At 45.3% G+C, this 15,380-nt stretch overlaps 1 protein-coding gene across 4 annotated transcripts in view; it reads right to left on the reverse strand.

Moving 5' to 3' along the window:
• Window positions 1-2,307: 2,307 nt before the first annotated feature.
• The window catches only part of HPN (hepsin), a 445,048-nt gene continuing 431,975 nt past the window's right edge, over window positions 2,308-15,380 (reverse strand). For all 4 annotated transcript variants that reach the window (XM_085616009.1, XM_085616008.1, XM_085616006.1 and 1 more), the window contains 2 exons: window positions 5,405-5,569; window positions 2,308-3,874 (listed from right to left, as the gene is read on the reverse strand). In XM_085616009.1, the coding sequence (XP_085472135.1) occupies window positions 3,836-3,874; window positions 5,405-5,569 (204 nt within the window). In that variant the 3' untranslated portion in view covers window positions 2,308-3,835. The remainder of the gene's footprint in view (window positions 3,875-5,404; window positions 5,570-15,380) is intronic.

The raw sequence follows: 15,380 nt of genomic DNA on the forward strand, positions 1-15,380 counted from the left end.
CTGAGGCAGAAAAAGATCAAGCTAATTCACAGAATTATGTTCAAGCAGTGTGGTGAAAACCTAAACATTAATCCATTTAGAAACACAACCAATACATCCTGTCTCAGCTCTCACCTACTTCTGTTCAAATGGTAAAACTTTCCCTCATGAACACAGGAGCGAGGCTTACTCTAGGTCGGCGTATAAAGGGTACACTCGTGTGAAGTATGAGGGATGCCTGCTCCAGTATGACACTATGATAGAAATAGGAATGCTTTTTCCACCTGTGCCTTTTTATTGTCAATATTTTAGCTATTGCCAGTGCATAGATACACAACTGGGTCAATAATCACCTATATTTAAAGGCAACTTCTTTGAAATGAATGTCTATATATCCTTAAATTCTCATACAATATAAGGGTATTTGTATTAAAAATCATGAACATTCTATTTCATTTTTAACATTATATTTTGGAATCTTATTTTTTTTTGCAGTGACCAATTCTACAAAATGTCCAACCAGTTCACTGAATACATCCACAGTGCGGACAACCACAGCAATTTTTAAGTGAGCTTTTAATATATTAGCATGCGCTTGATGAAGCTGAGAACACCAAACAAAAATTTGCGTATTTGGGATCTGCTTAGAAAGATCTATTTCAAATTCAATAAGCTGAGGACTCATTTGTGCTTGCTTGCATCAAACCGGCTATAATGGATCAAACCCTGCTTCTGGTCTGCCTTCCCCTTGTGAGTTTCTCTAATGTCTTATCCAAAAGCAAGCGAAGAAACAAGAGGTCAGAATTACCAAGTCTTTACAGGAGTGTAGTGTCACCGAAAGTGATGCAAATTGGTTCAGGACCTTAAAATGAGATGAACTTTCCAGGGCAAATCTTCATTCGTGCTTGAAAGTAGCCTCAAAGTAATACACACTAGTGTTTTGTGGTTTGCGTGAAGTGGGCATCCCATGGGTGGTACATGGAAATTGCCATGCAACCCTTCATGGAAACAAAGTCCGACTACTAAGAAGGGTAGACAGAGCTGTGTGTCAAAAATGTACCCCTCCTCGAGGCAAGTAAAAGGTTCGAAAAACATTTTCTTTTCACCAAACATATACACCTTTGAGGGTACACCAAACAAACTAGAAAAGCTTTAAAGAATGTCTAAGCATAGTACTTTGTACTGGAAGGATGTGATAGCCTTTGTTTTATACTCAAGGCTATGAAATAGGGTTACCTAAATTAAAATTATCCCTCTAAAGACTAATTGTTTTACTTTGTCTTCAACATGTTTTAGACCTGGCTATTTGAAGAGACCTTATTTAAACACCTCCTTATAAACTGTTCTTGTTAAAGCATGTTCTGACATCAGGCAGTCAGAAACTACATTCGTCTCTGTCGCATAACATTTTTTTTTAACTAAATTGGTATAAATATTATATTCTTTACTTTTTAAATGTCTCACTATTTGTACTGCTCCACCCATAAATGCTATCAAAGTTGAAAAATTCAATTTTGGCCTACATTACAAGGAGGAGAAATAGGGGACACAGGAACCTAATATCTCAATGAAAGAATCTCCTTCCACATACCCAAGAGAAACCACCGTTCCGGAGACCTCGCCCTTGCTGAACCCCTGCGCATCTGCAGAGCAAGAACGTATGGAAGAACCTTCTCCTACATCACGGCCAAGACCGGGAACGAGCTCTTGAGCAACATCTGACACACCCCCACTCTTCACATCTTCAGGAAGACCCTCAAGACCTGGCTCTTTGACTGATTGGAGCTGCTTTACCCCCCAGCGCCTTGAGACCCTAACAGTTGAGTAGCGTGCTTCGAAATTCCCTGATTGATTGATTGATTATGGAAATCAGGATGTTGTGGGGGCTTAACCTCAGTCATGAACATATTTGTTCATTCTTCCAGCTCAGCCTTTTCAATAAGTGAAGAAGCCTGGTTTAGCAGCAACATCATCTGGTTTCAGAATCTGCTACTTAACCGATAGACTACAGTTCCTTCATGATCACTTAGGTGCAACACAAATATCTGGAAAAACAAGCATACAATTTGACAACTTTTTGCCTTTCTTAATAACTCCTATATTCTTCAGATTGAATATTTCACCTTTATGTATAAGCTTCTACATTCAACATAAATATACATTTATGAGTATATTGCTCCCACAACAGTGATGTCCAATTTGCAAGAGATGAAGCAATCCTCAAGTCCTATGCTTGAAAAAAATTTCAGGGGCTTCTCCTCAGCTAAGGTCAAGGAGCATCGCCCCACTGCTCTTTGAGCAAGAAAAATAAAATTCATTTTATTTTTTGCAGGTTCAGGGCGGAGTTAGTGCAGGGTGAGGCTAAAGGCACAGGGGAGGAGTGGACATGACTTCTTGGCCGACCATCTAGGGCCAATCAAACAGTCATGCACACTTTGCATGTTCCCCACCAGGCTGCATTACACAGCCTGGTGGGGAAGATGCCCAGGTCCAAAATCCATATCTGAACATTGATCCACAGCTCTCAGACCAATCACAATTCTGCTTTGTAGCATTGTGATTGGCTATGGGGAGCCTGGGTGCTTCCTGGTTCGGTGACTCACTGGAGAAAAAGAGAAGAGACGTGGCCGATGGAAGAGGTAAGTGGTAAATTTAGAATTTTTTATTTTGTCCAGCCACCCCTCTTCCCCAACTCCTCCACCCTCATTACCTGCCAGTCGCTGCTGAATAATGTAGGAATAAATGAGCCAATGCTGCATATTTTAGGATACTATCTTCCATGGTAGGTTCATTCTCACGAAATAGGCTCAACATTGATCGCATTGCGAGCAGCCAATTCAAGAAAAATAAAACTTTTCTGTTGACTTCACTGATACAGGGGGTCGGTTTACTAACTGAAACATATCAAAGATGGATAGGATTTTCTGTTAATCCCATAATATGCTTTCATCTTTGTTTATATTTGTTAAATACAGTCAGCATCATAGGCAGATATAAGTAGAATAAAGCTAGAGGTTTTGGGAGAGCGCTTGTCCTCAGGCTAGTGAGCCTTTAGACAACAATTAAATGCATTACTGATGACAGTGAGCTAATAAGACAAGACCATTCCTTGTCCAGCAATGGTTGTGCAAGAATAAGGTACAACATATCATTCCCCCGTTTTACAGTGCGCATACTGGTCGGCCATTTTTATGTCTACCCAAAATTGTGAACCCTGTCATGCCCACCTTTGCTTCTCCACTGTCTGCTGAGTAATAATTATCTACCATGCTCATAGATTATTAAAAATGGCATCAATTATCAAGTTCCACTTTTCTTTGCTCTCCTTTTAAAAGTACTACAAGGAGTATTCTATCATCACAGTCTAAACTGATATCAAAATGGTTAGTTAAGCATTCAGGTTACTTTTTCTTTTTATCGATGGATTATGTTATTATGTTGGCACACTTCATTACATACTTGTGTTTTAAGCTGTGATGTATTCTCTTGTACATGTGATTAGACAATTGCATACGTTATTCACCCTGTATGAAGACAGTTTGGTTCAAGAAGAAAAAAAGGGCAGCCTTTAGAGTTGTTCCTTTGAGGATGATAAGGCATTCCTGTCTGTCCACGTTGTATGCAGGAACCATTAAAGGTCAGTGTAAATGATAATATGGTTAATCTTGCATACAGAATCCCTCATAAGATCAAGCATACCGTGTGAACAACCCCTTTTGACCCCACACAAGATCTGAGTTGGCAGTGCTTGGGATAGCTGTAGGCACTGCTGACTTTGGTGCTGGTGGTTTTGAAACTGTCAGAATCCCCAGCGGGAGGGAATGAAGAGGTCTTCTTCCATGGATCATATTCATCATCAGTTCATGCTGATAATCCCATTGACCTGAGAGTGAATCTGAAGAGACAAACAGCAAATAAAGACATGCAATAAGTTAAGTGTGAAAAACAGAAGACAAAGAGTATGGGGAATGGAAGCGGATCATGGAAACAAAGAGCAGACTGGAGATTGGAGAGATAAAGACAGACAATGCAAAACTATGAGAGAGACAGACAGCAGAAGTAAAAGTCAAAAGATAGAAAACAAAAAAATGCAATAAAGGGAATGGAAAGTAATACATTACAATTATGCTATAGAGGAAAGAATGAAGACAAGCAGAGACAAGAGAGGAAAATAGAAGAAATAGTATGAAATATTATCAAGAGGAAAGAAGAAAGCAGATTCCAATGTTGATAGTGAAAGTAGAAGACAAGTTAGACCAAAAACAAAAGGTAAAATTCATGAAAAATAAAAAAAGGTTGATGAAGAGATTTATACCTGCATTTGAATGTACTTTTAGCTTTTAACAAGGTATATCTCTTTAAAGAGATGTTCCATGGAAGCTGTGCACTAAACTGATTTCAAAAGGCATGTGACTTTTTCAGGTGTAAGTATTGCCATACAGCAGAAATCCACACACAGCACAATTCCACACCGGGAAAGTATGAAGTGCAGTGGTATTCTTTTTCCCAATGGTGAAAACATTTTCCCCTCAAAAATCCTCCTTAGCTACTCCTCCATGTGTGTGTGTGTGTGTGTGTAACCCTCCCTCAACTACTTCTCCATATCTGAGTTTGGAACATGAAACGTGTTATGACGTCTCTTTTAGTGTGCATAGAAGTATTAGATGTGAGATGGGTCATATGTCTTTACAATTCATTAACTATTTGCATATTTGTAATCATCTACATAGTTGTCTATGTTATGTTTACAATATTAAAATGGATTGTATATATATTTCATAAATGATCCCAGTTTAATGTGGTAAATAATAACTACATTTTGTTTAATTTTATTTCTTTGTTTTAGAATATGATTTGTTTAGGTGTATGCAATGTATACAGTCATACAATTGTACATCAATTTTATGTTGTTTTAGTTCTTATCTTTTATTAACTGTTTATATTTGTAAAATGTGTTTTATCTGGATGTTCACAGTATTAGATTTCACAGACTATTTTTGAATTTGTTTATTAATCTTTTAATATTTTTATACATCGTTTTGCAATTTGATGTATAATGGTCTATACAACGTCAAACATTATTACTATTTGTTATTGATTTGCTAAGGTGGTGTGATTTGGTCTGGTAGTGTTATACCCTTCCTGCATTGATTTCTATGTGATTCCTTAGCAGTACCCTTTACTGGCAATGTAAAATGTGCGACATACTCCAAGGCTCGGCTGATGTAGATATGAACCTCGTTGGGCTGCAGTATTACTGAAGAAGAAGTGGGTGTAACTTTACTGATTTGCAACTGACACCTCCTTTTATAGGTGTGATTTTTTACTTGCATGTTTCTTTCTGTGCTCTGTTACACAAAACACTTCCACTGGCTACACAGATGAATATCATTCTACAGGAATGTGGTGCTCTTGAATGACCAACCTTCATGGTTTGGTAGATCCAGAGCTGGTATTCATTCACTTTGGTATATACCCCTGGTTTTTTGGCAAGAGCGCAGCCACTACCCCAGCTCACAATCCCACATAACCGCCAGCGAGTTGTTTTGGAAATGCTGTCTTCACACACAAAGGGGCCACCACTGTCCCCCTGTAAAAAAAACAAAGAAAGCATAGTCACTATCATGAAATAATAGTCCTCATGCTATAACCTATTCCAATGGCACCCAGAATGAATGTTCCAAAACATATCCTATCCAACCTCGAAGAATGACTGAGTGAGGTGGCCCTGAAATGTCCGCATCACACATATCTGAGACAGTTCTTCTTTTGTCTAATTTTAAAGAGTCAAAATGAATTGCAAATTTAATGAGCCTACTGGATGGTGATATGGCTTTGCCTGACTGTCTTTCCTGATTATTCAGGAAGATGTGAACAAATATAAGTACCATTACTGGCACAGCTAAAAGTTTGAATTGTGCTTTTGTGTCTTTAGGGAATGCATATATCTCATTTTAGTCTTAGATTACCAAGAAGCCTGAAAAAACAAATCTCCATTAATCAAGTTACCATTTAGATGGTTCGTGGTTCAATAAGTGAACTGTATTTGCAATGTTAGCAGATTATTGAATTGAGCACTGAAACACGAATAGATAATGTTTACTCATGTGGGAGAGTTTAAGGAGGAGGACATAAATAGTGAGTTATGAAAAGTACTTAACATATCAAGGGATACATTATTGTTACAGCCCTGACACAATAATTAACTTGTGTGCATGTTCTAGATTTGTTACTTGGAGTGTTGGGGCTGTAATAAAGGCACCCTCCTAAGACTCAATACAAGAATTGCTCCCGCTCGGCAACTGCTGGTACATTTGTCCATCTACAAACTGACCGAGTGTGCTTGGTTTTCCAATGTCTTCATTCCAAAATCCCCCTGCAGGTTTCATTCCGACACCATCATCCTAATATGGCGGTCGGACCTAAAGCTGTGATGTCAGGTGACATTGTACTAGGGTACCAAGTGTTCTTCAATATATCTTGGAAATGCAACTTTTCAAAAGGGACACCATTTCATTGCCTACACTATTCCTTCCCAATTTAGGGTCAAGATGATTTACATTTTTCCAACAAAAGGTCTCAGTGGCAGCAAACACCAACACCCCACCATAATCAGTGATCAAGTAGACATAGTGAGCATATATATTCTCTTCACCTAATCTGATTTAGAGAGCAGGGAATGTGGTTTTCTTATAGTGTTGTAATTTGCGTCTCTGCTCTTGGGAAAACAATTGCATGATGCAGATGTTGTTAGAAATGGCATTGGGAGTCATCCTTTTAAGGGCTCCCCTCCGATGCCACAGGGTAGCTCTTCTGACACCAAATCCGTCGGCTTTTTTCTTGCCCTGGTCCACCATGTGGATGAATGTGGTACAAAAGATTGGGAATGCGATAAAGTGTTACAAACAAATTCCAGTTACAAGGTTGTAGGCGCACACTTGATACACAGCTCCTCTTTCACACTCACAGATTGATGACAGTTTTTTAAAATTTCAGCATTACATCGAGCAGATGGTACTCCTACCAGAAAGCGTTCACGATACATGCAGAGAGCCATAGTTCCCACAGTTTTCTCTCTTGGGAGGTGGAAGTTCACTGACTGTCGTTTTGGAATATGTAAAATTCAAGATTCAATGAAGAAGAGGAAACTCCATAAAGTGAAATGTAGTTGTTAAGTTTATTCCAGCAAAGTTATCCCATCCATCCAGCAGAAGATGTCAGGTGCAACTTACAGCAAGCAGCAGAGGCATCACTACACCAGGTTCTATCACCATGGTGCACATTCAAACAATAGCAATGTGTCTGCAATATATGCAGCATTAAACAAATATGTGAATTTAGTAGAATAAAGTAATTAAAGGATATTACAGATATACTGATTAAAATTGGAGTTTGGAATAACAAAATTTTCCAGCTCAGTCATGATGTGACAGTTGAAGAGAATCTTAAAACTCAGCTAATGTAAAACGATAGGTGCCGGTCCAATGCTTTACTGTGGCTACTTAATTCAGTTTATATCCGTGGACTGTTTCATTCGTAACATTTGGAACGTCGTTTAAACTTTGATAGACTTGGTAGACACCTTTAATTTTCCTTGTTGTTCGGAGCCCAGCTATATAATTATCCTGATGAGTTTATATTCCATAGTTGGGTGTGGAAGAGGCCAAACCAGACATTTATCACCCACTCAGTAACTGAGTGTTTCCTTGACCCTAGTCCACTTCCAGTGGCGGCTGGTGACATTTGAAAGTGGTGGCGTAAAACAATTGTTGTACTTCACTGCGGCGAGCGTAGCAAGCGAGCCTGAACCACCTACAGTGGTTGTCCCACAGAGAGATCTTTGACGCCCCCATGAAGGAGCTGCCACTGGCTCTGGAGCCCCCACCTCATCCCCCTGGCTCAGGCTCCTCGGTGTCGTACTCTCCTCTCTTCCTGCTGAACTACTCCCATCGCAAAGGGTGGAATGACGGGGCATCTTTCAACAAGGATGGGGGCAGATGTAGGTACACCGGGACACGCTAGCGAGAAGGCATCTGCTCTCATTAGCGACCGTTCTTAAAATCAATACTCCCTCTTCCAAAACAAAGTAATGCGACCATCACAAAACCCAACTGCGAGGTTAGACTTACCCCCAAACCTGTGGGAAAGAGGGAGGCAGTGCAAAATAACCACTCCGCTGAACAACCTCTCGAAAATGGTCTTTAAACACTGACCTGAACTGTCCCATTGCCTCAACAACAACGGGAGAGCACGTTCAAAAGAAAGCAACACAATTAGGTAAAAACACTGAACACCACAGCAACATAGTAACACGTATTCACGTAATAAAAGACTACCTTAGCCATCGCCCACCACATAGGAGGCACACAAACCCAGGCTGCCACAATGTATTCTGAGCAGCCAAAAAAAGGAACTCAAAGAAGTCGAGGCTGTGCAAAGTAAGTAAAGCAGATGCAAAACAAACGGAGCTACGAATAAACAGGATCATTTTGTAGTTTGAGTTACTGCAACCTGGTGAGAAGTAGTTCGGGAACTGTTGAGTAAAACTGCCAAAAAGTCTTAATGGGGGGAAAATAAAGACAGCGGGGCAGTGCTTAATTTGTAAAATTTTAAGTCCAGGTGCTCACATTTTTGTAGGAGGCCACACCCACTTTCCCTGGTTCCACCCACTTCCTTCAGTGGCTTCACCCACTTATTCAATTGGCTCCACCCACATCCTCGACTGGCACTGAAAGCGAGATGTAATACTCAGAATTTCTACCTTGGCAACATGATGGTTGAATTGAAACACGTGTTGGTTTTCCAGCACCTTGGAAATCTATCTTAATAAAATCAAGGCAACACCGCAAAAGAGACTGCATGTAATGACTTTTTGAACCAAACATAATGAACCTTTCTGACCATGATTGCCTGACTCTATGGTTATGCTGAAATGACTATCTACTTCTGTTGTATTTTGTGTCTCCCCAGGCTTGATTTTCAGATACCACTCTAAACTGCCCCGGACCAGTCTAGTAGTAAAAGATAGTACCACACCTTACACGCTTCTCAATTCTTTTGCTCTGAGAATTTGGCGCATTCACCATTGATGTGTGTACATTTTGTTGCCAACAGATATATGACATGATAGAGTTCAGAGGATCAAGCCCAATATGAAGGCATCTGGCACATGAAGAATATATTGGACACTGCTAGATGCACAATATGCACCTCTCTGGCACATACATGCAAGACCTGTAACTGATTTATGCACATCATTCAATACTGTAATATGCCCACTATGGCCATCTAAAACCTCTGATTATATGCATATATCAGGTCTCCAAAATGTGCATATAAAATAGGCTCATGTACAATGCAATGTCAAAAATATGTCTAGAGTACACAATGCAGAACCTTAATATGCACAGTATGTAATGCTGTGGTATCTGAAAATGGCACTTATCAGATGTGCAAATGACTTCGGCATTACAGCGCAAATAATGGAGTTCTGTAAACTGCACATACTGCACGAGTCAGAAATGCCCATCTATGCAGGCTTCAGTTTGGACCACTCACACTGTATTCACACAGGCCCTGTGCTCACCCTGCACTCATACAGGCTGAGTGCTCACCCTGCAGTCTTGAAGGCGCACCGCTCTGCCTGCAGTCATACAGGCACATCGCTCAGCCTGCAGTCATACAGTCACAATGCTCACCCTTCACTCACAAAGGGACAGTCCCCACCCTGCATTCATGAATGCACATTCCTCACCCTGCACTCATACAGGCTCACCGCTCAGCCTGCAGTCAAAAGCTGCACCGCACCCCCTGCACTCTTACAGGCACAGTGCTCCCCTTGCACTCTTACAGGCACAGTGCACCCCCTGCACTCAAACAGGTACACCGCTCAGCCCGCACTTATACAGGCACAGTGCTCACCCATCACTCATACAGGTACACCTCTCATCCTGCATACACACACCTCTCACCCTGCACACATACACGCACACCACTCACCCTGCACTCATACACGCACAGTGATCACCCTGCACTCACACAGGCACAGTGATCACCCTGCACTCATACAGCTCACCATGCACTCATACAGGCACATTGCTTACCCTGCACTCATACAGGCACAGTGCTCACCCTGCACTCATAAAGACACACCAATCAGCCTGCATAGAGGCACATCACTCACCCTGCACTCATATAGGCACAAGAGTCACTCTTACAGGCACAGTGCTCACCCTGCAATCATACAGCACGAAAGTCCCCCTGCAATTATACAGGCATGCCACTCACCCTGCACTCATACAGACACACCACTCACCCTGCACTCATACAAGCAAACCACTTACCCTGCACTTATACAGGCACACCGCTCACCCTGAAATCATACAGGCCCAGTGCTCACCTGGCATTCAAAGAGGCACACCGCTCACCCGACACTCATACAGGCACCCCACTCAGCCTGCAGTCATACAAGCACATCACTACCCTGAACTCACACAGGCACACAAGTCAACCTGCACTCATACAGGCACACCACTCACCATGCACTAATACAGGTACACGAGTCAACCTGCAGTCATACAGGCACATCACTCACCCTGCACTCATACAGGCACACAAGTCAACCAGCAGTTATACAGGCGCATCACTCGCCCTGCACTCATACAGGCACGAGTCAACTTGCATTCATACAGGCACACTGCTCACATACTATACTATAGAATGACAGGCCATACCATACAACACTATAGAATGACAGGCCATTGCATACCACACCACAATGCAACACACAACTAAAAAAAAAAAAATTAACAAAGCCAATATATCCCGCATACGCAAGACCTATTGGCATCAATTCCTCTCAGCGGAGCTTTGACTAATCGAAAGCTAAAAGACTTGTGACCATCTATGCAAGGGGGCTGCTGTGAGAGAACTAATGGTGCTCACATTCTCTGGCACATTTTATGTTCTTTCCAATTCCTTTGTGGAAGAAGATTTTAAAATAAAATAAATGTATGAACTGACCGGTCCGGATGCTTTTTGAAGCTACCTCGTTTTCGTTGCCACACCTTGACCATCTCAATTAATGGCTTCAAGGAGTAATGTTTTTTCTATTCCAACACTGGTTAAACTTTTGTTACATTGCCCAGAGCGCGCATCTTTTCGAGCTCTGCCTTTATTTATGACAATTTTGACAATGTGACCGCTGCCGGAAATCGGACAACTTTTGCACTTTGCAAAATTGTTCTCTTCGGTAGACAACGTTTTTAGTGGGAATAGTTTACATCTGTAATGTTGTTTGCCTGAAACATTTCTGGAACAAAATAACCTTATGTTACAGATATTTTATCCTACAGTTTTTAATGTAAGCAGTGTATTTCTCCACAACTTGGTTCCGTTCTCTGGCACTTTTGTGGCTCTGGCGTGAGCACACATTAGCAGCTAGGTGACCCCCACTGCCTCCCGCCCCTAAATGACAACCCTGCCCACTCCCACATAACTAATGCTCGTAAATAAATCTCTTGGTTGTCTCGGGTTCCCCTCCCTCTCCTCAGGCCCCCAGTCAGTGCAGTTCTGTTCACCTCCTCATCTCACGATCAGCTTCCACCGCCTCCAGTTCCTTCCGCCTCCGTAGCACCTCACTCAGCACTAGGGTCATCATGTAGTGCCCCCTGCGGGCCTCGGACATCGGCCACAGCACCTGTGCCTTCAGTTCCGGTGGAGTTTCAGCTTCTTTGGGAAGAAATGGCTGGTCCTGGGGATCGGGGCCAGGGCCCCTCAGCATGGCTTTGCAGCTTGCAGTCCGTGCCTCAAAGTGGAGGCCACGCCCAGAACTGAAAGTGAAAGTAGCCCGGGAGTGTCAGGTGGGAGCCGCCCCCCCCCCCCACCCCAGCTGCCATGGCGGCCCCAGAAAATGGAGCAGAGCTCGGGCAGCCAAGGCCTGATGTGGGCCTTAGAGTCCTGGAGAACATAGCACAGCAGCGGCCTCGGAAGGGCCCAGAACCGGGGGTCCAAGAGCGATCCAGTCGTGCCACCTTCCTGATGGCACAATACTTCCTTGGGCTTCGAGGGTGAGTACACTCTAGGCCAAGCTCACATATACGCAGCTTCATACACTTTCACAGTGCTAAACAACAAGTTTCAGGTTACGCGCTGCCTGAAACTAAGCACCACGGAGCCTTTCATAAAAGCAACTGGCTTTTTCTTTTATTTACTATTAGTGAGGTAGCCACCCCGTGTAGTAGACCCGGCCCTGAGAAATAAGTGCCGGTGCTTAGCACCGGAAAGCACCGGCACAAATTAAGCACTGCAGCGGGGGCTTCTCGGTGAAGCTGCAGACTGCCTACTTTGCCTGTTCTTGGGTCCTGGTGCGCCCCTGCTACCTGGTGGGCTCTCTATTTTGGCTGCTTGCCTTCACCACTTCCTGTTGCAGCAAGGGTTCAGATGTGCAGCACGGCTATGCGAGGCAATTTCTCAGCAGTGATTAGAAGTTGGTATTTCACTCTGACTGTTGATCAGATTGGAGCGAGTGAATTGCACTCACTGTTGTCCATCTACCTAGCCCCAATCCTCCCTGCCCCACAGTGAGCCAGGAGATCGCGTGAGCCATTGCACAACCACCAACGCTCCAAAAACCAAACTAACCTTCTCCTTTTATTAACTCCTCAGCCAAGGCCTATCGGCTTTCTCGAGGCTGTTCCCTTCCGTGTCCGCCCGTACACATTTTCATCTGCTGCCGTGTTTGTCATTAAAAGGTGGACACCTTTTATTGTTAATCCCTTTTATCACACGCTTTGGAATTTTTTGCCAAGATCAACCAGTGCTGCGTTATTAAAAATATTGTTGTGCTTCTTGTTGCATTGCCATGATTTCAGTGATTGTTTGCACCATTGTTATATAGTTAAATGTATTCGGGAATGTGTAAGATGAGCTTAATCAATCAATCAATCAATCAAAGACATTTATAGAGCGCACTACTTACCCGTAGGGTCTCAAGGCGCTTTGGGGGGTGGGGTGGGGTGCCGTTACTGCTCGAACAGCCAGGTCTTGAGCTTCTTCCTGAAGGAGAGGTGGTCTTGGGTCAAGCGCAGGTCGGTCGGGAGGGAGTTCCAGGTCTTGGCGGCCAGGTAGGAGAAGGACCTTCCTCCTGTTGTCGCTCTTCGGATGCGGGGGACGGCGGCGAGGGCGTGGCTGGCTGATCGGAGGTGGCGTTTGGGAGCGTAGAAGTTGACTCGGTTGTGGAGGTAGCTCGGGCCTTGATCGTGAAGGGCTTTGTGTGCGTGGGTGAGGAGACGGAAGGTGATTCTTTTGTTGACGGGGAGCCAATGCAGGTCTCTCAGATGTCCGGAGATGTGTCTGTTACGTGGGATGTCGAGGATGAGTCTGGCTGAGGCGTTCTGGATCCGCTGGAGTCTCTGCTGGAGCTTGGCGGTGGTTCCGGCGTAGAGGGCGTTGCCGTAGTCCAGTCGGCTGGTGACGAGGGCCTGGGTGACCGTCTTCCTGGTCTCCGTGGGGATCCACCAGAAGATCTTCCGTAGCATGCGCAGGATGTTGAAGCACGACGAGGAGACGGCGTTGACTTGTCTGGTCATGGAGAGGGAGGAGTCCAGGATGAAGCCCAGGTTGCGTGCGTGGTCCGTCAGTTTGGGTGCGGTGCCCAGGGCGGGGGGCCACCAGGAGTCGTCCCATGCGGAGGGCGAGGAGCCCAGGATGAGGACCTCCGTCTTGTCTGAGTTCAGTTTCAGGCGGCTGGTCGTCATCCACTCGGCTACATCTTTCATCCCATCGTGCAGGTTGGCTCTGGCGGCGGCGGGGTCATTGGTCAGGGAGAGGATCAGCTGGGTGTCGTCGGTGTAGGAGATTATGTTGAGGTTGTGTTGGCGTGCGATGGCCGCGAGGGGGCTCATGTAGACGTTGAAGAGGGTGGGGCTCAGCGAGGATCCTTGAGGGACGCCGCAGATGACTTCAGTGGCCTCTGACTTGTACGGTGGTAGGCGGACTCTCTGTGTTCTTCCGTCGAGGAAGGAGACGATCCAATCCAGTGCCTTCTCCTGGATTCCGATGTTGCTGAGGCGCTGCACTAGGGTGCGGTGGCAGACCGTGTCGAAAGCCACGGAGAGGTCTAGGAGGATGAGGGCCGCTGTTTCTCCGTTGTCCATCAGGGCTCGGATGTCGTCGGTGGCGGCGATGAGGGCGGTCTCTGTGCTGTGGTTGGCTCGGAAGCCAGACTATGAGGGCTCGAGGGACCCATTCGTCTCGAGGAAGGCGGCCAGCTGTTTGTTGACGGTCTTCTCGATGACTTTGGCTGGAAACGGGAGGAGCGAGATGGGGCGGTAGTTCTTGAGATCGGTGGGGTCCGCTGTAGGTTTCTTGAGTAGAGCGCTGAGTTCGGCGTGCTTCCAGCTCTCAGGGAAGGTGGCGGTGTCGAAGGAGGTGTTGATAATGTCCCGCAGGTGGGGTGCGATGACAGCGTCGGCCTTGTTGAAAACGTGGTGAGGGCAGGGGTCGGTCGGAGATCCGGAGTGGACGGAGTTCATCATGCGGACGGTGTCTTCGGAGCTGATCGGAGTCCAGGCGCGGAGGGTGGTGGTGGGCGGCGTTGCTGTGGTCGTGGCGTGCGTCGGTTGACAGCTGAAGCTGTTGTGTATGTCCGCGATCTTGTTGTGGAAGTAGGAGGCGAGGGAGTTGCAGAGGTCTTGCGATGGGGTGATGTCGTTGTTTCCGGCGTTGGGGTTGGAGAGCTCTTTCACGATGTTGAAGAGTTCCTTGCAGTTGTGTGCGTTGTTGTCCAGCCGGTCCTTGAATGCAGTTTTCTTGGCGGCGCGGATCAGTTGGTGGTGCTTCCGGGTGGCAATCTTGAGGGTGGTCATGTTGTCTGGTGTTGGTTCCTTTCTCCAGACTTTTTTGAGGGCTCGGCAGTTCTTCTTGGAGCTCTTGAGTTCGTCGGTGAACCATGGGGCTTTCTTGCTGGCGGGTCTGCTGGGCGGGGTCCTCAGAGGGGCGAGTTCATCCGCGCAGTTGCTGATCCACTTCGTGAGGTTGTCGGCGGCCTGGCTGGGGTTCGCTGAGCTGGTAGGCGGGTGCTGGCTCAGGGAAGCGGCGAGCTGGTCGGCTGTGATCTTGTTCCAGCTTCTACGAGCAACCTGTCGCTGGTGGTGGTGGATCGTCGTTCTTTTGAAGGTGAAGTGGAAGCAGCTGTGGTCCGTCCAGTGGAGTCCTGTGGCGTGGCTGAAGGCGATGTCTTTGCTGGATGAGAAGATGGCGTCGAGTGTGTGTCCGGCGAGGTGGGTGGGGGTGGACACCAGTTGCTTGAGTCCGAGGTTGGTGAGGTTGTCGAGCAGGGTGGTGGTGTTGCGGTCGTTGTTGTTCTCCAGGTGGAAGTTGAGGTCCCCCAGGAGGATGTA

This window comes from Triturus cristatus, chromosome 7 (genome assembly GCF_964204655.1).
Source record: "Triturus cristatus chromosome 7, aTriCri1.1, whole genome shotgun sequence".
Classification (NCBI taxonomy): Eukaryota; Metazoa; Chordata; class Amphibia; order Caudata; family Salamandridae; genus Triturus; species Triturus cristatus.